Raw genomic sequence first — 21,703 nt, 5'->3', positions numbered from 1 at the left:
TGGGTTATCATCAACATTATTCTAAATCAAGACCCACAGAGTACAGTGTATCTGTAAAGGATTTTTTTTTTTTTTTTGCGATTGTTTCCATTATTGCACAAACTTTATCATCTCACTGAGCTGCCCGGAAGCAAATAATCTGACTTTCCAACCTGAGCCATTTGTAAGATGAATATTGGCAGTTACTGAATCCATTGGTACAGGGAGAGCTGAAATACTGCAACAAAGAGCTTATGGTATTGCAGTCTGCCTTGTCAAAGGACATCTAAATCCCTCTTTTCTGAGTCTTTACAAGGCCCCTAAAAGAGACCGGGGGCGGGGAGGGGGGGGGCGCACGGGGTACGGATTTCCACACGGAATCCCCAGTCCACATGTGAGCTAGAGATGAACACAGAGAAGGTCAAACTTGCAAACTCTAGTAGAGCCTTTCCTGGCATGTCGGACTCACCAAATGAAAAACCTTTGTCTCTTCACGTCTGCCATTGCAAGGTCTGGCAGGAAGAGATGGTGGCAGCTCTCCCTAAGTGACAAAAACGCAGCCAGGTACACACGAAACAAGTCAGAGCCAGCAGAGAACGTGTAATGAAGTCACATATGGTGGTACTTCAAAATCCCATCTGAACGCAAATCAGGTTCTACAAGAGCAGGTCGTATAATCATTTAAAAAAAAAAGAAAAAAAAGAAAAAAAGAAAAAAAGCAAGGTTCGGCTCAGACCTCCCCGGGATGCACTAGACAAATAGAAGACAGCATTACTCACTCAACAACCGAGTGAGCTACCGAGCAGGAAGCCCCTGTGCGAGACGACAGGAGAGAGAAGGGCTAACCAGCCTCTGGAACTTCTCCTGGGAGACTTAGAGTGTGTTAAGAGCCATAAGGTGCACACGAAAACTGTAATATAAGGAAGGATATGAGAAACCAAAGAGAGGTACTAACGAGTGCCATGGGGTTCGAAAGTGAGGGCATGTCCACCCAAAGGGTTTAGTGGAAATCTTCATGGGTGTCAACAGTTGAATTAGGCCTTTTGAGAATGGCGCTGGACTGGGGACACTGAGGATCAAAGTGCTTTTTTTCACAAAAAAAAAAAAAATCCTTTGCAGAAGGGAGGAGCATAAGGAAAGAGCCTGGGGTGGGGGGAGGGACCCGTGGGGAGCAGGGGGGTTGGAGCAGTGACCGAAGGCGGACAGGAGTGGACACACAGGAGGTCCGTCGGGAGCCCTCTGCACGAGGACAGGCGGGACAGAAAGAGAACCAAAAGTAGGGCAATGCAGGCGATGGAAAGGCAGCAGCTCTGAGGGCCACGCTAAGAAGCAGCCTCAACTGATAGACCTGTGGCATTAGAGACAGCAAGGAAGGGCTAACAGCTGCCTAAGGAAACAGTGGAGAAAAAGTGCCAGTGACATGTAGGCAAGTTGAAAGGTCCGCCAGGCAGTGGGGATGGAAAACCCCCAAAAGGTATCTGAGCCCAAAATGAATGTGGAGTCGCACGCATGGAGAGAGGTGGGTGAAGAGGGCATCTGTGTAAAGGTAAAGACGTGGGATCACTGAGGTCACCACAAAACAGAGTGCAGACAAGAGCAGGAGGGACAAACCACCGTGATCTCTTGCATTTAAGACACAAGCAGCCGAAAAAGACTTAGCAAAAGCAAAGAAAACAAAAAATCACAGACACAGAGTTAGGGAAAAAACAGGAAAGGCTTCTATCCTGGCAGCAGTGGGATGCAAGGCTTTCAAGATTAAAAGGCTGAGAGTAACGCGCCATTCCCTTATGCACATACCCATCTCCTTGCTCCTGGCAGCCTGCAAGCTGGTCAGGCGGGACCTGCTCCCTACCCTGCATCCTGCACAGTATCGAGAGCAGACTCCTGCGATAGGTTTCGGTTTGGGAAAAAACAAACAAAAAACGAATAGCAATGTCAAACCTGCAGAAAAGTCAAGGCAGAGCGCTGCTGAGAAAAGACTACTGAATTGATAACTACTGGTCACTGGTAACCACGGAAATGCATTCTCAGTGATGCGGTGTGGGATTTCCAGAAAGAGAGCCAGGGGAAAGGGAACGATCAAGGATGCAATCCAGAGAGGGCACAACCATGAAAAAGATCCAAAGCCGGCAAGACGAAGGGCACAAGTGGGAAGTTGATCCTGCAAAGTCAACCAGTCGGTTCTCCAAGCACCTTCTAGGCACTGGGGAAATGCAGCTCAGTGTCCCTGCCCATAAGAAGCTGGTGTTCTAGTAAGGAAGGGGGCAAGGAACAAACCCAGAGTGCTGATAAATAACCTGATAGGATAGTGACAGGGATGGGTGGGGGAGGGGTAGCAGGCTGCTTTTGCCAACAAGGTCAGGAAAGGTGATCCTCTCACAAGGTCACCTTGACCTTGAGTTCAGACCGGAATGAGGAGGCGGCAGGGGCTGAACGCTGGGGCAAGACTGCTCCGGGCAGAGAGAACAGCTAGTATAAAGGCACCAAGACAGAGCAAGCTTGGGGTGTTCACGGAACAGAAAAAATGTCAGTGTGACTGGACTGTAATGAAGGAGGGGGCAGAGGCCTTGACTCTGGTTGGAATGGGAAGCACATCAGCTAGGGAATGACAGACAGACCCTGCTTTTTAGAAAGCTCCCCCAGGCTGCTGTGTGAAAGACGGATTATGGTGGACCCAACTGGGAAGCGAGGACAAGGTACAGTAGATCAAGTACAAGATGATGGGCACCTGTCCTCAGGCTGTAATGGCAGTCATTCTCAGAGTGGTCAGACTCAGGATACACCTTGCATAGTTAGTCGATCCTTAAACCACATGGGGGTTAGGGGTGCCAACCCCCCAGGCAGTCAAAAATACACATATAAGTTTTGACTCTCCAAAAGCTTAGCTACGAATAGCCTACTGTTGTTGACCGAAAGCCTTCCTAGTAACATAGTTGATGAACACAACATTTTGTGTGTCCTACGGAGTGTATATTATATTCTTAAAATAAAGTAAGCTAGAGAAAAGGAAAATATTATGAAAATCAGAAGAAAGAACATACATTTATCGTATGGTACTGTAAAAAGTCCACATGTAAGCGAATCTGCATATATAGTTCAAACCCACGTTGACCAAAAGTCAGCTGTGTATATCTGGAGCTGGGGGGAGGCCCAAGCAAAGAGCTTCACTGAAGAGTCACCAGCACATAGATGATATTTAAAGCCACAGGTTGCCTGGGGTCACACAGGGAGACAGAATGTATACATAATTATAGAGACAAAAGGAGCCAAAGACAGGGCCCTTACTTTTGTTAGAATTTAGGAGAAAAGGATGGGTAAAATTAAAGCCCCCCCCTTTTTCTTATGTTTTATTTTATATTTGAGAGAGAGAGAGAGAGAGAGAGAGAGAGAGCGCGCGCGCGCGCACAGGGGAGGGATAGAGAGATAGAGACAGAATCTGAAGCAGGCTCCAGGCTCCAAGCTGTCAGCAGAGCCTGACGCGGGGCTCAAACTCACAAGCAGTGAGATCATGACCGGAGCTCACCGAAGTTGGATGCTTAACCAACTGAGCCACCCAGATGCCCAAATTATAGAGAAGTTTTGAGGCAAAAGCTTGAGGAACATTAAGTTCATCTCCAATGTCTCAGTAAAGTAGCAGAGAGGGGTTTAGATCTTATCATGGAAAAGGTTTAGAATAAGCCATTAGAAGGAATATAATAGAGGGGTGCCTGGGTGGCTCAGTCGGTGAAGCATCCGACTTCAGCTCAGGTCATGATCTCACTCATAGTTTGTGAGTTCGAGCTCCGCATCAGGCTCTGTCATGACAGCTCAGAGCCTGGAGCTGTTTTGGATTCTGTGTCTCCCTCTCTCTGCCCCTCCCCTGCTCATGTTCTGTCTCTCTCTCTCTCTCTCTCAAAAATTAATAAACGTTAAAACATTTTAAATAAAAGCATTTAAAAAAAGGATTGTAATAGGAAACCATTACAGAATGAACACAAGGGAGGGCTGAAATGCAGTAATGACCCCCTAATTTGGGGGAAACTCAGGTGGGCAGGTTTCGAGATTTTCCCCAGTAGGATGATACAGCTCAGGATCAGAGACAACGGTCGGTGTGGATAACTCAACCACGTGCAAGAACTGGCAAAGGATTACGGGAGTGGGTTATGGGATGTCGACAAGCCCACCATTGAAATGCACGCCACACTAGGAGTAGAGCCCAGGGCAGTGAGCGTGGCCTGGTGGACTGGACAACAGGAACATTCAAGATCGAGGGATCACAGTGAGGATGAAGATTAGGTTCAAGAGACACAAGGGAACTTAAAAGGGGCAAGAAGGAAGAAGCTGTGGTCATGAGGAAAATCAGAGTGGACTATCAAAAAGGGAAAAGAGGGGCACACGGGTGGCTCAGTCAGTTGAGCGTCTGACTTGGGCTCAGGTGTGATCCTGCAGTTCATGAGTTCGAGCCCCACATCGGGCTCGCGAGTGTCAGCCTGTCAGCGCAGAGCCCGCTTCGGATCCTCTGTCCCTTCTCTGCCCCTCCCCCGCTTGTGCTCTCCCCCACAAATAAATAAATGTTAAAAGAAAAAAAAAATGGTAGAAGAATTCTGAGTGACAACAAGGTCCAGGTATGGCCATTAAATCTCACACAGTGGGATTTTCCTAGGGGCTGAGCTTACCATAGAAGGCCCTCCCTGAGTCTTTGCTGGCCCAGGCTGGCTGCCGCAACATGAGGGAGGGGCAGGGTGGCGAACAGACCACGGGGCGGGGAAGGGCGGTCCAGTCATGCAAGCCTTGTTCTCACCTAACATCTATCTCCGTGATATCTGGCTCCGGTCTGTAGCTGCTCATACCTGCTCATGGGCATGGGGTAGCCTTCATCCAGGGCAAGGCGGAGCTAGTATCCATATGCCATGGGTCAAACAAGAACCCGGTGACACGGACAACACTGACTCCACCGGAACCGACAGGCTCTTCAGGAACAACCCGCCTTCACTTAGCTTCTGGTGCTGAGATAACCATTACCTCTGGCACGAGGGACAGGAGGGCGAGGACAACAGGAGAGATGCAGGGCCCCCAGCGGCTGAAAAACGCAACTGCAAGCCACTTCTTAAAAGACTGGTTCATGAGGGCCCCTGTTGGGATGAGCACTGGGCGTTGTATGGAAACCAGTGTGACAATAAATTTCATATTAAAAAAAAAAAGACTGGATCACGAACTGACTGAACTTCTTCCCAGTAAAATGCTGTATCCTGTAAGCATGACATCGCTTCCAGTTCCGGGGCCTCTGAGAGACCCCGGGGTGGGGGCAGAGCCTTGCGAAATCTTTAATTCTACGTTATGAAATCGTGGGGTTCTCTACTGTGTCAGCTCGGCCAAGCTGGCACTACATCTCCCAGCATCCTCCTCCCTGCGCAGCTCCGGGTTGAGAGGAACCCAGAATTTTTCAGAAGCACCTGTGAGACTTGGGAGGCAGAGGGAAGGGAAGCTGCAGCCATTAGGCTCTGGTGGTCGCCATGGCTAAAGATGGCGAGAGACAGATGCGCGGGCACTCACGAGCACTAGTTTTGTCCTGGTTTTTCTTTCTGCTCCAGGTTTCTTCCCAAGCACTATCCTTAGCGACCAGCGTGACCCCAAGACCACCACCGGCTCGGCTGCAAAGGCAGAGGCGGTAGCTCTAAACAGGCTTTTCCCAGACCCTTTGCCACCCCCTCCCCCGCTTCACCATCCCACTCTGCGTGGCTCCCAGGTCCTCTGTAAGCCCCAACCTGGCCACCGGTGCTTCAGGAGGCCTGACCGGTGGTTTTCCTCGGCTCCTCCGGCTCCCCCTTTCAAGCCTTCACTTCCTCAGCTCCTCCCATAATCGTGTAAAGATTAATTCCTCTGACACGGGCCTTGTTCCACCATATTTACGGTGGCTCTGCTTCCCTGACGGAACCCTAACGGACACAGTAGGCCAAGTATTGAGCAGACAGCTTTGCCCTCAAAGACTCAGTAATGGACAGAAACCACCTTACATTTATAGCCCTGCTTTACAGTTTGCAAAGTCTGCTCACATGATTTAATACTCAACCTTGAGAGGATTGAATAAGGAAACTGAGGTTCCGAGAAGTTAGGTGGCCAAACGACACGCGCAGAGACCACTTGGAGGCAATCTGCGCTAATGAGTAACCAAAATAACTCTCTACGTGTAGAATGATTTAAACAATTCTCTGTCCAAGGACCAGAGACAGAAAAGGCTGTGGCAAGATCTATCCAGAAGGATTAGTTTGGAGCGTTCTGTAAAATTAACAGCTGCTAGCGGCCCAAGCACTGAGCAGCATCCCTCACTGCTCAGCCATTTTCAATTCTCCCCATGTTCGAACTGGCCAGGGTGGTCTGCCAAGTTCTGGGCGAACACCTGGCCCTCCTTTCAGCCTCTAGTTTCAAGAGAATGGGGGATTCACATTGGGTTTAAACTCGCATTTGTGCGTGGAAGGCACCTGAGACAGTCGTCGGTGAAATACTCCCCTAGTCCTACCGTAGCCAGCTTTGTCCTATTTTACTGTCTCCGGTACCCTTTCTCTGCTCTTTCTTAGCCTTGTCCACCCTTCTTCCCTAGCAAGGTCTCACTCAAGCCCACCCTTGACACCTCTAGGCACACTGCCAGGTTGCCATGGGTGGTGTGGACGTCCCTGCCCATCTTCCCCACTGAGGCTCAGTAAGCAATACACTGTGGTGGTCTTCAACAGAAGACTCTGGGTTCACACGCCCTTTAAGGAGAAGACTTGAGCTCTGTCAGTCTGATATTTCACACACCTACCGTGTGCTGAACCACATCACCAGGTAAGGTGACTGAGCCAACACCTAGCCAAGTGCCAGAGCTGAGGAGGCGGAAACAGTGTGGCAGCTTTGCAGAAAGGCCAGGAGGAGAGGAGTTCTCCAACAACGGGAATCCTAAGATATAAGTAAATAAAGGACAGGAGGGGCTTAAAGCATTCTAGGGAACACAGCACCTGAAAAAACAAAACAAAACAGACACTCACCTACAACATCAGACTTAAACTCCTCCAGGTGGCATTCAAAGCACTTCCCAATCTTACGATTTTCTCTCCCGTCCCAACCCTTTCCCTCTGGAGAGGCCCTCGGCTCTAACCCTCAGCTCTAGCCACAAAAATGCCCTTACAAATGGGTCAATTTCCCTACCCTTGTTCTCCCCTCTGCCTGAAACAAATACCCCGCCCCTTCTCTGTCAGACAAAACCCCGATGATCGACAAGATTCAGTAAGCTCGTAGAAGTTCACCTGACGGAAGCCGTTCCTGATCCCCAACCTCCCCCTTCCCCCCCCCCCTCAGTCCCCAGCCAGAGTTGTGAATGTGCCTCTGAGGGGCAACTCGGCTCAGCCACCGCTCGTAGGAAGCTCGTGTGCTGCCCTCATAGGACTGTGAGCCCCTTGAAGGGGCAGATCGTTGCCTCCTCATCGCCACATTCCCAGCCCAGCAACGTGCCTGGTGACAGAATGACTGATCACGTCTACCTCAGTGGGCTTTGGTAAACTGGAATGTCAGAACCCAAACTGATCTTTGGATCATCGTCTAGGGGGGTGAACAGGAGTTACTTCATCTCACTGATATCAGAAATGACCCCTGATCAGTAACTTCCAGAAGAGCTCTTTGCTAAGCTCAGCGCAGAAAGCAAAGAGCACAGGGCTAGGGCACCTGTCACACACAGCATCGGTCAAGAACACCGCGGGGCGGGGACCTCGGCACCTCGGGAGGCGACGCAATCCCAATATTCCAAAGCCCACATTTTGACACCTCAGGGTTATTATCACTCTGCCGTGGGGCTAGAGGAGCCAACACAGCTGGGTGCTTTGGATCCTTGTAAAAGGTTCTCGTTCCAGACACGGCACCAAAGCCTAAAAAACGCACAGACAGGTACAGAGGAGACACAGGTAGTAACACACACAGGTATGGAGCATTATGTCCGTCACCTTACCTCTCCTGCAAGAGCGCCTCTGTCTAAATCAGCCCCCAATACTCTCCCTTCTCTCCACACGTTTTCGTCTCGAATGATCTCGGACACCTCTTCAATGTCACCTCGCTTCCCGTGTGTGGGTCACGCCTCCACATCTAGACTGGCAGCTACAGGGGTCGAGGGACTGTGTCTACGTCCCTACGTGCCCAGAGCTCTAGAGTAACGCCTGGCACAGGGTGGAGAGGAAGTAGTAGTTACGAAGGAGGCAAACGGAGGGGCGAGCCACGGGCCGCAGGCAGCAGCACACTGCCCCTTCCCTCAGACGTGGCCAGAGCTGGCTGCTGGCCGGAGCAGGGGTGACAGGCCCTCGGGCTGTGGTCTGGACTGACCCCACCACGGGGCCCCTGAGGCTCGCACTGGGAGTAGAGAAGCCTGCTTCTCCACGCTGTGAGCACGAGGAAGCCCAGGAAGGGAGGAGATGCCAGTTGGGGATGGGAGAGGTTGTGTCAACCCCACAAAGGGAGGAAGGGGTGGAGGTGGCGGAAAGACAATAGCCAGAGTGGTCGGTCCTCCACACCAGCTGCCAAGGAAAAGAACTGAGGAAAACCTCCCAAGCAAGACTGGAGGCTTTCCCGTCCCTTCTTCTTCACGTGTGGACTCCATTTTCTCCTAACCCACTCCACAACCCTCTGTCCTAGAAATGGAGTCACAGGCCAGTCCTCCAGAAATACTGTGGTAGTCACAAAAAGAGACCGCAAGCACGCGTGCAAAAGAGAGAAGGACACACAGGTCACCTCTGAATCCTGTGATTAAGGTTCCACAACACAGATTTTACATGTGCATCTCACAGAGGTACGGTACATGTCCTCTACAGTACACACGCTATTTGCACACGTATATATGCAAGATATCTACAGACGTTTTCTAAGCACACACACTAATCTAATCGTCCGCAGGCTTGCATGCCTACACGCCAGGGTAAACAAAAATGGACACCGTCCCGTTTTCACGGGGCTTCCAGCTGGGGTGAGATAAAACCCCTCCTAATAAACAGACCATCAATTGATGGCTGTGCTGTGAAGGAACGTGGCTCAACGAGAGCCGACGACAAAGGAATGTGCTACAGGCAGCCTCACCCTGGATCAGAACGTGTCATCCTCTCTCAGGGCAGCAAGGCTTGACCTGAGCCCCAGAGACTCAAACAAATGGAATTAATTCCAAGACGACATATGAACAGAAGAGGGGCACTGCACACATAGGCTGTAGAGTCGGTTCCTAAGGGCATGGAATGAGGGTGACTGGGGAAAACCATCACGGGTTCCGTTCTCACACTTGTCTGTTCTGAGGCCCGGATGCCTTCGATGAACGTGCTGGACGGGACACAGAGCTCGTGTGAGCACTGCCGTTTCCTTAGGACCAAACTCACACCCGGCCTTGGGGTTAACTCCCGTAAGGCTCGTGGATCCTGAGGCTACAACTGGGCAGTATACCCCCACCTTGCTACACTGCTGTGATATTCCGGAGATGCGCCCACAGAGCTCCGTCCTCTGCCACTTACGAGCCAGGTACAACACTTGAGCTGAGACTCATCCTGGTGTTTTGACTGCACGAGGTACAACCCTTGAGCTGAGACTCATCCTGGTGTTTCGACTGCACGAGGTACAACCCTTGAGCTGAGACTCATCCTGGTGTTTCGACTGCACGAGGTACAACCCTTGAGCTGAGACTCATCCTGGTGTTTCGACTGCACGAGGTACAACCCTTGAGCTGAGACTCATCCTGGTGTTTCGACTGCACGAGGTACAACCCTTGAGCTGAGACTCATCCTGGTGTTTCGACTGCACGAGGTACAACCCTTGAGCTGAGACTCATCCTGGTGTTTCGACTGCACGAGGTACAACCCTTGAGCTGAGACTCATCCTGGTGTTTCGACTGCACGCTTATTTGCGGGATAAATTGTTATTAAAGCGGGGGCTCTGATGAACGGACCACGCGGTTGCATAAACCGGGTTTCCAGAGAAAAGCATCTAAAATCCCCCTTCTCTCCTCTACGAGGTATCTGTGTCTCTTATCAGGTGGTAGTCCTTTGAAGAAATGTTCTGATCGACCACCTATGGGGAACATCAGTAATTGTTTTGTGAGCCATTTTCCTTGTAGGAAACAACCCAGAATAGGATTAGGGCCTGACTTACCACCTGAATTTAGCAGGCGAGCTCCCTGTAAGCCCCAGCAGACCTCACCAGCCTTATGCACGTGGGCTCTGAGCTGCTATGTGGGCACTGACAACACCTCTCAGGGTGACTTTGCTCACATTCGTCCTCTCCGCCAACCTCCCCTCCTCAGAGCTTAATATCCACATCCCCTGAGGTCTCTCGTACCGTTCCAGTTTAAGTCAGCTAATTCCCGGACGGAATGCCAACCGGCACGACACCGATCTACTCCCGCCTCCGAGACACTGTGCGGGTCATTCTCCTAACTTGAAATGCTCTGCCTGCTCCTGGCTCAAAGTGCTTTCTAGTCCCACCTGCTCCGTGGAGCCTTTCCATAATAACAGCTCCTGGCCTCGCTTTTGTCCCTGGGATCCTGACAGCCCCATATGCACAGCTATCTAATGATTCAGCCACTTCGACGTTTCAAAAGCACCGGCGATCCACTCTGTTATAACGGGTTCCGTCTCCACGTTGGCCCCCCCTTTCCTAGTTCCTTTGTAATTTCCCAGTGTCAGAAACACAGTAAATAGTCCCTAAGTGCTGCTGAAGCACTAAAACGTGAGCTCCCGAGGAAAAGCAGGAACGTCTCATACGGCAGAGTAGGGTAGCAACTGGGCACAAATCATTTATCCACAACCGCCACCACTTTGCGCAATCCAGGGGCCCGCCACATGCCAGGCTCTGGGCTAGGCACCGTGGCCTGAGCTTGAGGCTTACTGTACGGATTCCTCAGTCGAAGATGACGGACTACGGTGCCCTGTAATAAATAAGAAAACATTTGGATGTGCCAGCCTTCGGAAAATGGAAAAATGAATCGCCGTGCCCAAAGTGGCTTGGCTTCGCTTTCTGAAGTCCTCGCCGCAACAGAAGCAGAGCGGCAGCGCACTGGACAGACACCAAATCGGCTGGCATTCCGCTCTTAGGACATCCTAGGAGACGGTGCATTTATACCGCACGAGCCAGCCCTTCACCTTCAAACACATGCAAGAACTCACTCCTGGAAGGCTCCTGGTAAGCCTGGGAAAATCTCCACATCCAAGATGAGTGAGGGAGCACTGTTAGGTCAGCAGCACACATTACATCTCAAGGCAGCCAGGACGCAGCAAAGACCAAGGCCACAGCAACAACACGGAGGTCCTCCGGGTACACCCTTTCCGTTGGTATCACATCCAACGTCGTTTTTACCTTCCTCCTTCAGACTAACAGAATGAAAAGGAAGAAAGGCCCCACACACGAGAAACACATTTCCGAGCCAGTTAAGGCTCTTGATTGGAAATGTCGGAATTTCGACTCTCTTGTCCTTTAGGCAAGTGGAAAATCCAAACTAGCGTCGATATGTGGACACATTTAAAGATGTCTTTGTCTCTTCTCACTGTGGGGTGGAGACTGTTAGGAAAAAGAGTCTATGCAAAGTAACTGTCTCCCAGGCTCTCTCCTAGATTGGAAGGCTAAATGTGGAAGAAAACACAAGTCCCATTTCTGAGGGCTGAGACTTGATTATCTCCACCCCGACTCACTCACTAATGGCTGATTTCCTCAACAACACTTGCAAACAACCGAATCAGTAATAAGAAAATGTCCGCCATCTAGAAATGCCTAATTGGTTTTACTGTTTCTGCAACTTCTCCCAGAAAGTCCGTCTGAAGGCGCAGTTGGCCTGGTGGTTGGGATACCTCCGTGACCTCAAGAACCACAGGGAAAGATACCCTGTTTCCCAGCACGGGAAGTGGTCTGGAAGGAGGAAGCAGTTACCAACACGGACACAGAACAACAAACAATTCCCAGAGCCCTCTGGGTCCCCAGCCGTCCCTCTGTGGAAAGGTGCCAGGCAGGTGAGAGGTGAGAGGCGCAGGCTATAGACAGGAGGAGAGCTGGGGAAGATAGGCCAGGAGCCAGGGACACCAGGGCTGGACCAAGCAGCCCATATGGCCGCCAGCAGGGGTCAGCGCGGATTCCAGCAGTTCTGGAGATGGAAGGGGGCCTTCGGGATCAGCCAGCCCAGGCCTTACTGGACTGAGGCTAAGAGCTAGTCAGCAACTTGTCCAAGGTCACAAAACTAGTGAGTGGAAGATCAGGGCCAGAAACCGCACCTGCTGTTTTAAAAGACAAGGAAACACATGTTATCACATTTTGGCTAATTGTATCAATTCCTCTGTCTGTTTTCCAACCCAGGTCAGACTCTGCATATCTGTACTGACCCAGAGAAGCAGAACAGCCTACTGTGGTAGCACGCCCAGACTCTGGAGCCAGGCGGTGTGGGCTTGAATCCCAGCAGCTCCGCCACTGCCCGTAACCTGGAGCAGTTTGCTCCACGTCTGTGTGACTCAGTGTTATCATCTCTCAAATGGGGGTGGTAACAGCACCTGCCTCATGGGTTCTGAAGCTCGCTAAAGGACTTCATATACGGTAAGTGCAGTGCCGGGCACAAACTAAGTGCTATGTAAGAGGTAGGGAGGAATAATCCCCGTATTGGCTTCTCCCTGGCATACCTGCTCTCCAGCCCCCAACTCCTGCTAGTCACAGGATCCTGCCTTTTCCCTACAACACCTGGACGCGATATAATTGCCACCACAACAGACCTACGTGAACCGCATCCTTCGTGGCCAACTGAGCGCCTGTCACATTCCCATAGAGCCCACCCCAGCTCACTTCTAGCTCTAACCCTGACCACGGCCTTTGCCTCAGAGCTCACTAAGGGAAGCCAAGGCCACCAGATACATGCCAAGCTCTCTTCCAGGCCAGTGCTTCTCAAACTTTAGCAGGCATTTGAATCCCCTGGGGATCCGGTTAAAACACAGACTCTGACTCCACAGACTGGAGTGCAGGCCCTGAGATTCTCCCTGATGCCGCCAACACAGCCGGTCCCCGAACCCCACTTTTGAGTAGCAAAGCTCTAAGGACCACAGAAAGTGTAGTGTTTGCATTTTTCTAGATTTTTATCTTCATGACAAACCTGCAAGTGAGATATTAGTCCCACTTGACAGATGTAGAAGCCGAGGTCAGAGAGGTGAAGAAACCCGTCCGATGTTGGAGGGCTGCTAAAGGGCACATTCCAAAGCCTGATCCCTACTTGGCCTCCATGAAAGTGATTTCCGAGAGCAGAAAGAGTTTAGAAAAAGCACATGGAATACAAACTGCTGAAATCTTCTTAGCTGGTGAGCATGAGATAAAGATGGGTTATAAAAATGGCCACAAAGTCCCTGTGCTGGAAGTCCCACCTAGCAGCTGAAGGTCTAAAAGCAGCCATCAGAAAGGAGGCTAATTCCACCAATCAACAAGGAAGAAGACGTCCAGAGGAACACGGGAAACACTTTCAGTTTGTGCAGAGAAAGGGAACACACGGACAACCTCTATCGGGCATGTCTGGGGACTCTGTGACCACTCTTCAGGCTAAAAAGGCTGCAGGCGTGGCCGAGCCCATGGTTCCCATGCCACAATGCTCCCTGCACATCCCCCCTCCACCTCGCCCTTCCCTCCTCTCGGGGAGACTGCCTGGCACTCCGACCTCCAAGGCCAGGGAGCTCTGGAAGGCTCTCACCCTGCTGCCTCCCGTCCCTGGAGTGCAGCCCCAGCAATCATCCTGTAGCAGCCCTCCACCCCGCTCAGCCTGGCCTCCCAGCAGGCAACAACCTGAAAAGGTGGGCTGTGGCACCTGCTATGGCGGTCCCACTTCACTCACTCCTCGAAGTCGGCGATTCCGCCTCGTCCTTCACTGTTGGGTCAGAATCACAATCTCGCAATCCAAGGCTTCTCTTCGCCTTGATCTTCCTGCATTTTCAGCAGCATTTGACCAACCCCCATAGCGGGTCTCCTCAAACCCTCTCTGCTTGCTTCTGACAGAGGGCTCTCCTGGATCTTCCTCCAGCCCTGACTATTCCTTCTAGAACTCTCCTTTCCTGGTCCTGCTCCCTAGCTGCCGCCATCCCTGGCTGCATGCCCTTGACCCTCACCTCCATCATCCAGGCGCTGCTGCACCCTGTGGGGACACCGCCCACCACACACCCATGCATCCCGTCCCACCCAAGGGACCGCAGACCTGAGTCAGCTCGGTTCACTGTGCAATCGGTAGTCAAAACAATGCCTGGGCCGAGGAGTGTGCATGCTCTCAGTAGTCACTGAATGGATAAGTGACCTCTCACCAGGTCACTGGACTGCTCAATTCCCACCTTCAAACAGCTCCTCCCAAGGCCAGAACGGGGCGAAAGGGTTGTGGTTCACCAGTAAGAGACAACTAGCAATCGCGGTCAAACCGGAGCGCACACGGGAAGTGATAATATCTGCAGGGCCTTCTTCAGTAAACAGGGCGTCTGGTTTAGAGGCGGCTCCGACCTGTGGGCTCCGGGGGCTGAGAGCATCTGCATCATGACACTGGCTCCTCTTACCATGGCCGACAGGCTGCGAAGTTCTGGCCCAGTCCCGCTCTACATAAGGACGGAGAAGAATCGTTACCAGGACATTCTTGGCTTGGTGTCACTTCTATTTTTAAATTTTTTTTAAATGCTTTATTTATTATTGAGAGACAGAGCACGAGTGGGGGAGGGGCAGAGAGAGGGACATAGAATCCGAAGCAGGCTCCAGGCTCTGAGCTGTCGGCACAGAGCCCGACGCGGGGCTCGAACCCACAGACCGCGAGATCATGACCTGAGCCGATGTCGGACGCTTAACCGACTGAGCCACCCAGGCGCCCCTTGGTGTCACTTTGAAGGTCTGAGAAGTAACCCAACCATCTGCACACTGCTTCTATTTCATTAGGATTCAAAGAGAGCACCCATTCTGAAATGCGTCCTTAACCCTTCAACATAATCCTGTCCTTCACAGTGCCGAGAAAAATTCATCTGAGACACAGCAACCCTAGCCAGTGTTTCTCGACTCCCCTGAAATATCCCGAATGATGCAAATGCTCACGTTCCAGCTGCTTATAAAGGTGCAAAGCAGGATGCAATTAAGGTCCCAGAAACATCATACTTAAACTTGAATCATGCTGCTGAGTGACTCCGTAATCTCACACAAACACTTAGGGAGCATTGTGGAGAAATCAGCATTCGAAGAACACAAACGTGTACACGGTGCCATTATCTCTAGTCTCCGGGAAATCACATTGCCGGTCCGCAACTGCGTTAACGACCGGGTCTCATCCTGGTGCTTTGCAAAGACTCTACAGTTGGTGGGGGGGGGAGGGGGGGATGATTATTCCAAGACCTAAAAACCACTGACTGTGCCAACTGCAGCACTTCGCCTTTTCCAGAAGATAAATTATGAAGCGTCTTTGCCAGTTCAAGTTATTTTCCCAAGGCAGAGAGTCATATGGCCTTGCTCCCCTGCCTTTAAGGAAGCAAGGCAATTAAACTGACCGGCTACGAAGTGCCCTGACAGGTTCCCCCCCAGCTTCATTTGATATAAAGTGAGATGCAGACACACACTGCCGGACAAGCACACAGCTTCTGGGACTTCCACACACCGTGCCGATATGAAAATGTATGTTCAATCTACAGGGGGGGGAAAAAACCGCTAAAACAAAATAGTCATACGAATGCCGACCGGCCGGACCGCCTTGTAAGGAGCCATCACTGACAACTAGGCTTCCTATTCAGCAGGCTAATAAGAATAATTATAGCCAGGGCAGGCATTAATCAGCTTGGCAGATACAGGAATTCTGTTAACAAGGCTAAAATGAGTGCCAAGGAATCTCTGAAGGCCACGGCACTTCAAAGACCGTTAAGCTGGATGCATTCACTAGGTTCCTCCTGCCAGCCTTCCCCTCCTCCCGTGCTTTCTGGAGGAAGTTGCCCTTGGGTCCCTGGTGACCTGCTAAGGGTTGCAGAGTCGCCACATTTGGGAGGTGGCTCCTGCGACGGCCCCTTCAGGAATTGCACTCGGACTGCACTTGTCCCAGACCCTCCTCTGTTTGCGCTCCGAGTGTCCAAATGCTGCCGCCCTTTTCTGGCGAAACTAATCTCAAGCAACAAACAGCATAAGGTGATGGCGAACATCGGTCAACTTTTCCGTGGTAACAGGCACAGTAGACTCCAGTGATCAAATCCTGGCTCCGCCATGGAACAGCTGAATGACTCGGGACACGGGAAGTCAGTTTCCTCGTGTGCAACATGGGAAAAAGAACAGCACCTTTCTCAGCGTATTGTGAGGATTCAGTAAGAGAATGCACAATAAAACCTGATGCTTGATATGCGCTCTAGAAACAGCAAATATCGTTACTGTCACGTGCAGAGCCCTGTACAGAAACGAAAAGAACCGGGGCACCTGGGTGGCTCGGTCGGTTGAGTGTCCGACCTTGGCTCAGGTCATGACCTCGCAGTTGATGGGTCTGAGCCCCACGTCAGGCTCTGTGATGACAGCTCAGAGCCTGGAGCCTGCTTCGGATTCCGTATCTCCCTCTCTCTCTGCCCCTCCCCTCACTCACACTGTCTCTCTCTGTCTCAAAAACAAATAAACATTAAAAAAAAAATTTTTTTTAAAAGAAACAAAAAGAACCAATGAAACATTCAGTATATGGACACACGAACATCATGCGAGTGGCTGAGCCTGGGCGGTGCAAGGGTGGGCATATTTACTTTTTACCTTACATCCTTTGTAACTGACAGAGACTGCTGGTCCTCCCCCCATTCCCGCCCCCCCCCCCAGCCAAATCCACTCTTCTCTTTCACAGCAGCTGGCACTCCATTGCTGCCAGGCCACTTTTTCTCAGCTTCCCTTGCAGCTAGGGTGACCAGACTAAGTTCTCTTGAATGGAATGTGTACAGAAATGATGAGCGCCCCTTCCAAGCCTGGCCTATGAAACCCCCAGGTGTTCTCCTCTGTGATCTTTCCTCCATATGGGGCTGGCACGGTGATGGTGACGACCAAGCTGACGTTAGGTGGGCTGAAGACAGGGGACTGCCATCAGCCAGGGTGCCAGAAAGGCTGCGAGGGGCAGGGATACTATTCAACCTTGAACATCCCCTTGGGACTGTTTGGAAAGACACTTCTATATCGTTTGAACCACTATGCTTCGAGAATCTTTCTTTGTTAAAGCAGTCTGGCCTAATTAGTACAAAATTCTTCTATCCTATTTGAATTTTAAAATATAGATGTAATGCTTTTGTCATTTCAAAACGATTTCGATGGATTTGCAAGTTATTCCTTTCTTTAAAGACACACATGGAGAATATCTGAATCCCTCCCCAGATCTTTGTACCTTTCACTCTCTAATCCATGCTGTGTGTTACGTCCTCAAATACATCCCATGTTTGTGTTCCTCTCACCCTGAGAGCTTTTTTTTTTTTTTGAATGTTTATTTTATTTTTGAGAGAGAGAGGGAGACAGAGTCCGAAGCAGGCTCCAGGCTCCAAGCTGTCAATACAGAGCCCGACGCGGGGCTCGAACTCACGAACCACAAGATCATGACCTAAGCTGAAGTCAGCACTTAACCGACTGAGCCACCCAGGCACCCCTTATCCTGAGAGCTTTTAATGGCTACCCATTACCCACAGATTGAGGGATATATACGTGTATTCATTCAGTCAGCCAACACTTACCAAATACCTACGATGGGCCAGGTACGACTACTATCCTATTAGTAGTAAGGATACTACAGTGAACAAGATGACCATGGTCCCTGGCTCTAGGGTTATAATCAGGGTGGGGATTTAGCCCAGAAAGAGACAATTATATACAGTGAGATAAATAAGTGACACAACTGGAGAATACACCCATGAGGCCAACAAACCCAGCCCTCGCAGCCCAGACTTCTCAGCACAGCACAGAAAGCCTTCAGGACCTACCCCACACCCACCTTTCCCCTCCCACCTGTTCCTCCTCCCTCCAGCTCCAAGGAGCTTCCCTGCCCTTCCTGAAGCAGCCACACACTCTCACTCATCTGAACTTGATGCCTTCCCACAAGTGTGCATTTCCTGGAATGCTCTCCCACCCCTTCTTTCAAAATTCTAATTATCCTCAAGGCTCAGCTCAAATGTCACCTCTTCAGCAAAATCAACCCCAACCCCAAGTCAAAATTAATCATCCTCTTCCTTGCTTCCTACCAGCACATGGTTCCTCTGTCAGGTATTTCATTCTGTCTTATAGTTAGCTGTTTCATTATTTGTCCATCCACCCGCACCGACCATTCCATGAGGCATCCATCTGGGACGTTCTGTGGGCTCTAATGGGTATTTGAGAAATGCTGTATTTGAATGGATGGACAAGACGGGTCAGACGCAGGCAACAGAAGTGAAAGCCTTCTCTGCGAAGCTGAGTGGATTCTGGTGTGATCACGGAGAGGCAGACGTAGGAAAATTTCATGGAGGAAGCGAGTTTTAGGGGGAAAGGGAATACACAGGCGAGAGGGGAGAAGCAGGAAAAACATTCCTAGGCCATGGGAAATAGAAAGTCCAGAAGGTTCACATACATTCTATGCAAAGGACAGCAAACATTACCTAGAACGAAGTATTTGATTCAGAGAGAAAATCAGAGAGAAGAGACCACAAGGGGCATAGCAGCCTTGGAGGAAAAAATCATAAAGAACCAATGAGCCCAGGTGGGACCCCCAAAAACGAACCTTCTGGACAATGATGAACTAAGAAGGGAGGTTGGAGGAAAAGGTCAACCAGGAAGATGTCAGAAGTTATCTGTGGGGGGAACTATCAGAACCTGGGCTAGTAGGATAGTAGCTGCAGAAACAAGAATGGGAAGAAGCTGGAGTCTGTGCTAGGGGAAAAACGCCACAAAATCGAGGGACTGTGTGAACACAGAGGTCAAAAAAGAGCAGTGACAGCAAGATTACACCAGGATGCAACACAAGAGGAAAGATGAGCTTGTACATCAACATATTAAGTTTCCGGAGCCAGTACAGCACGGAGGGCTTCCCAGAGGTCACAACGAAGCCACAGCGAGTGCGATGCTGTAGGGCAGAGCTATCATCTGGAATACCAAGCTCAGGAGCTGTTAGAGGAAAAGGCACTAGCTGGTGACACCATAGACGTTCATGTATAGTTAACACGAAATGCCCAACCAGCACAGGATACACTGGGACACATACAACCAAGACTTCTACAAGCTGTGCTTTCCCCGTTTCTATTTTTGCTCTTGCCAATCTCTTTTCCCCCTTTGCCTTTCCCTCGATGTAGTTACACCCAAGGGCACTCTTTTCAAACTTCCACCTGAGCCCACCATCTGAGCTGGTGCACAGGTTGTAAACTGCACAACTCTAGGGGGAGTCACTCACATTGGCTACAATGTGAATAACGACGCCTAGAGTTGTGCAGTGCACAATCTGTGCAACCAACCATGGGCCATGGCTTGGTTTGATCCTGATACATCAGTCCATTAATGGACTATCACAGCAGAGAACTTCAAGGGTCCTGGCGTGAAGGGGAAAGGCTTAGGATCCGAGACCGTACAAGGCATGCTACAAAACTAAGTGAAAGATCTGGAAGCTTTCTGCACATGGTTGCAGCTCAAGCAATATGGCTGGACGAGCTCTCTTAGGGAGTGGATTATAGAAAAAGCCTTCAAAGGTGAAGAAAAAAACCCCAGTAGCAGCTAGAAAGGCTGGCCCACCAGCAGCAGGAGTCGTGGGGGTTGGGGCAGTGTGGGCCCTGGTGTCAGCAGAAAAAGGAGTGGCTGTGGAAGGCTTCCACTGGGACCTCTGCCTATAAGTGCAGAGTAGTCATCTGCCCTGTGTGCAGCTGGGGCCTGGCTGGGACAAACACCATACACCATGCATTCTGCAAATGATTCAGATCTGCCTTCTCTCGGGGTTTGGAAGGGAACCCCGGGTCAGGTCGCAGGCCTCCTTCTGTTCTGGTTGACACAGACCAAAGGGATCCAAGAATATTAAAGAACATCAAAGCACTGGGGTCAGAACCTCAGGTACCTTGGTGGTCACTTAACAAACATATGCATTTCTACTGTTGCTAACTGCACGGTTATGTTAAATAACCCTACTATGATAATCACGTAGATTTACACGAAGATGGTGTCTGTGTGTATGGGGTAAAAGGAAAATGGAGAGAAAACACACACACACACCCCAAAGATTCCTTGGGTTGCGGAAGGCTCTGGGCCAAATTATCCAGAGGCACCCAGATTTGGGGAGGGTGGAAGACAGGGGACAGGAAAGGGAAGAAAAGTAACAGGTAGGAAAAGTTGGAGAAGCCACGGCTCCCAGGTCTTTGTGTGCAAATGTGCAGCTAGGCAGCTTGAAGAAGAGCTGAAGGAAAAGGCTGAGGCAGAATATCGAGCCACCGCCAACATGACGAAGGACGCGCACACCGATTTTTCCTGTAGCGCTCTGGGCCACCCCGTGACCTTCGTAGAAGGAAGTTGGCGGATTCCCTGCCATCCCTGGAAAGGCAACTCAGCGTGGGCTGGCATGTGCCAGGGGCGATTGGGCCCGTCTCGGCTACGGCGGGGCACATCAAAGGCGCGTATTTCCGCCCCCCTCCTGGGGACGCGGCTGGGGACCGCGGGCACCTTCCGAGGCCGGGAGTTCAAGGTGAGCCGGCTCCCGGCGGCCAACAGGTAGGGAGGGCTGCGGGGCGGCGGGGGGGGAAGCCGGCCACGGGCCACTCCCCCGCCCTCCCCGCACAGGTGGGGCGAGGCGCGCGGCCTGGCCGGGCGGCCCCGCCGGATTCGCGCCCCGCTCCGGGCGGCTCGGCGCCGTTCCCCGCCGGCCCGCGCCGCCCGCGTACCCCGCCGCCTCTCCCGGGAGCCGCCCGGCACCTCGGCGCCCCAGGCCGCGCGCCGCAGCTGCGCCCCGCCGAGCCTCCCCCGGGCCCCCCGCGCCCCGCCGAGCCCCGCGCGTGCACTCACCCAGCCCCAGGAGCGCCAGCAGCAGCGGCCTCGGCGCCAGGCGCCCCATGCTCGCCGGGCGGGAGCGGCTCTCCCCCGCCTCCTGCGTCCCCGCCGCCTCTCCTCCTCCTCCTCCTCCAGCTCCGGCTGCTCCAGAGTCCGCGCTCCCCCGCCCGGGCCGCGCGCCTGCTCCGCTCTCCTCGCGAGCCGAGAAATCCCAGTGCTGGGCCGTACGTGAGCCCCTCGCTCCGCGCCGCCCGCCCGCCTGCCCCCGCCCGCCTCCCGCCTCGCGCCTCCCGCCGGCCGGGCACCGGGAGCCGGGCGCCGGAGCCGCCCCGCCGAGCCGAGCGCGCAGCCCCGACCGCTTCCCGAAAGCAAAAGGGAAGAGCCGCAGCGCCCGCCCGCCCGCGCCTCCCATCCGGCGCTCTGCCAGCAACAAACACAAACTTTCCCAAGCCCCTCCCCGCTCCAGGTAACGGAGGCAGCGCCCGGCCACCCGCTTAAAGGGGAGGAGGCGGCGGAGCCCACCCCCCTCTCCCCTCGGGCCCCCGCCCCACGACCAACTTTCCTCCGACCTTTAAAAGTTGGCCTTGGAAGGACTCCGCTGGAAGCCCCATCGCTGCAGCTCTCTTCCCCGACAGCCCGCGTCCCGCCACTCTGGACGCACCCACGCGTGTCTGCTGTTTCCTCAGCTGCCTCCCACCCACCCCCACCCCCACCACCGCTCGTCTCCAGCCCAGCACCCCACCGACAAGCCGCCGGGCTCTGGCCAAACATTGTTCAGGTAGGACTTCCC

The 21,703-nt window shown here is 52.2% G+C and overlaps 1 protein-coding gene across 1 annotated transcript in view; it reads right to left on the bottom strand.

Moving 5' to 3' along the window:
- Positions 1-21,163, bottom strand: part of PTGFRN (prostaglandin F2 receptor inhibitor) — an 85,975-nt gene extending 64,812 nt beyond the window's left edge. Inside the window, exon 1 of the mRNA XM_030323862.1 lies at positions 20,929-21,163. Within this exon, the coding sequence (XP_030179722.1) occupies positions 20,929-20,977 (49 nt within the window). The 5' untranslated portion in view covers positions 20,978-21,163. The remainder of the gene's footprint in view (positions 1-20,928) is intronic.
- Between the last annotated feature and the right edge of the window lie 540 nt (positions 21,164-21,703).

This window comes from Lynx canadensis, chromosome C1, assembly GCF_007474595.2.
Source record: "Lynx canadensis isolate LIC74 chromosome C1, mLynCan4.pri.v2, whole genome shotgun sequence".
Classification (NCBI taxonomy): Eukaryota; Metazoa; Chordata; class Mammalia; order Carnivora; family Felidae; genus Lynx; species Lynx canadensis.
The sequence above is the reverse complement of the archived record's forward strand: the minus strand, read 5'-3'. Positions and strand labels throughout refer to the sequence as shown.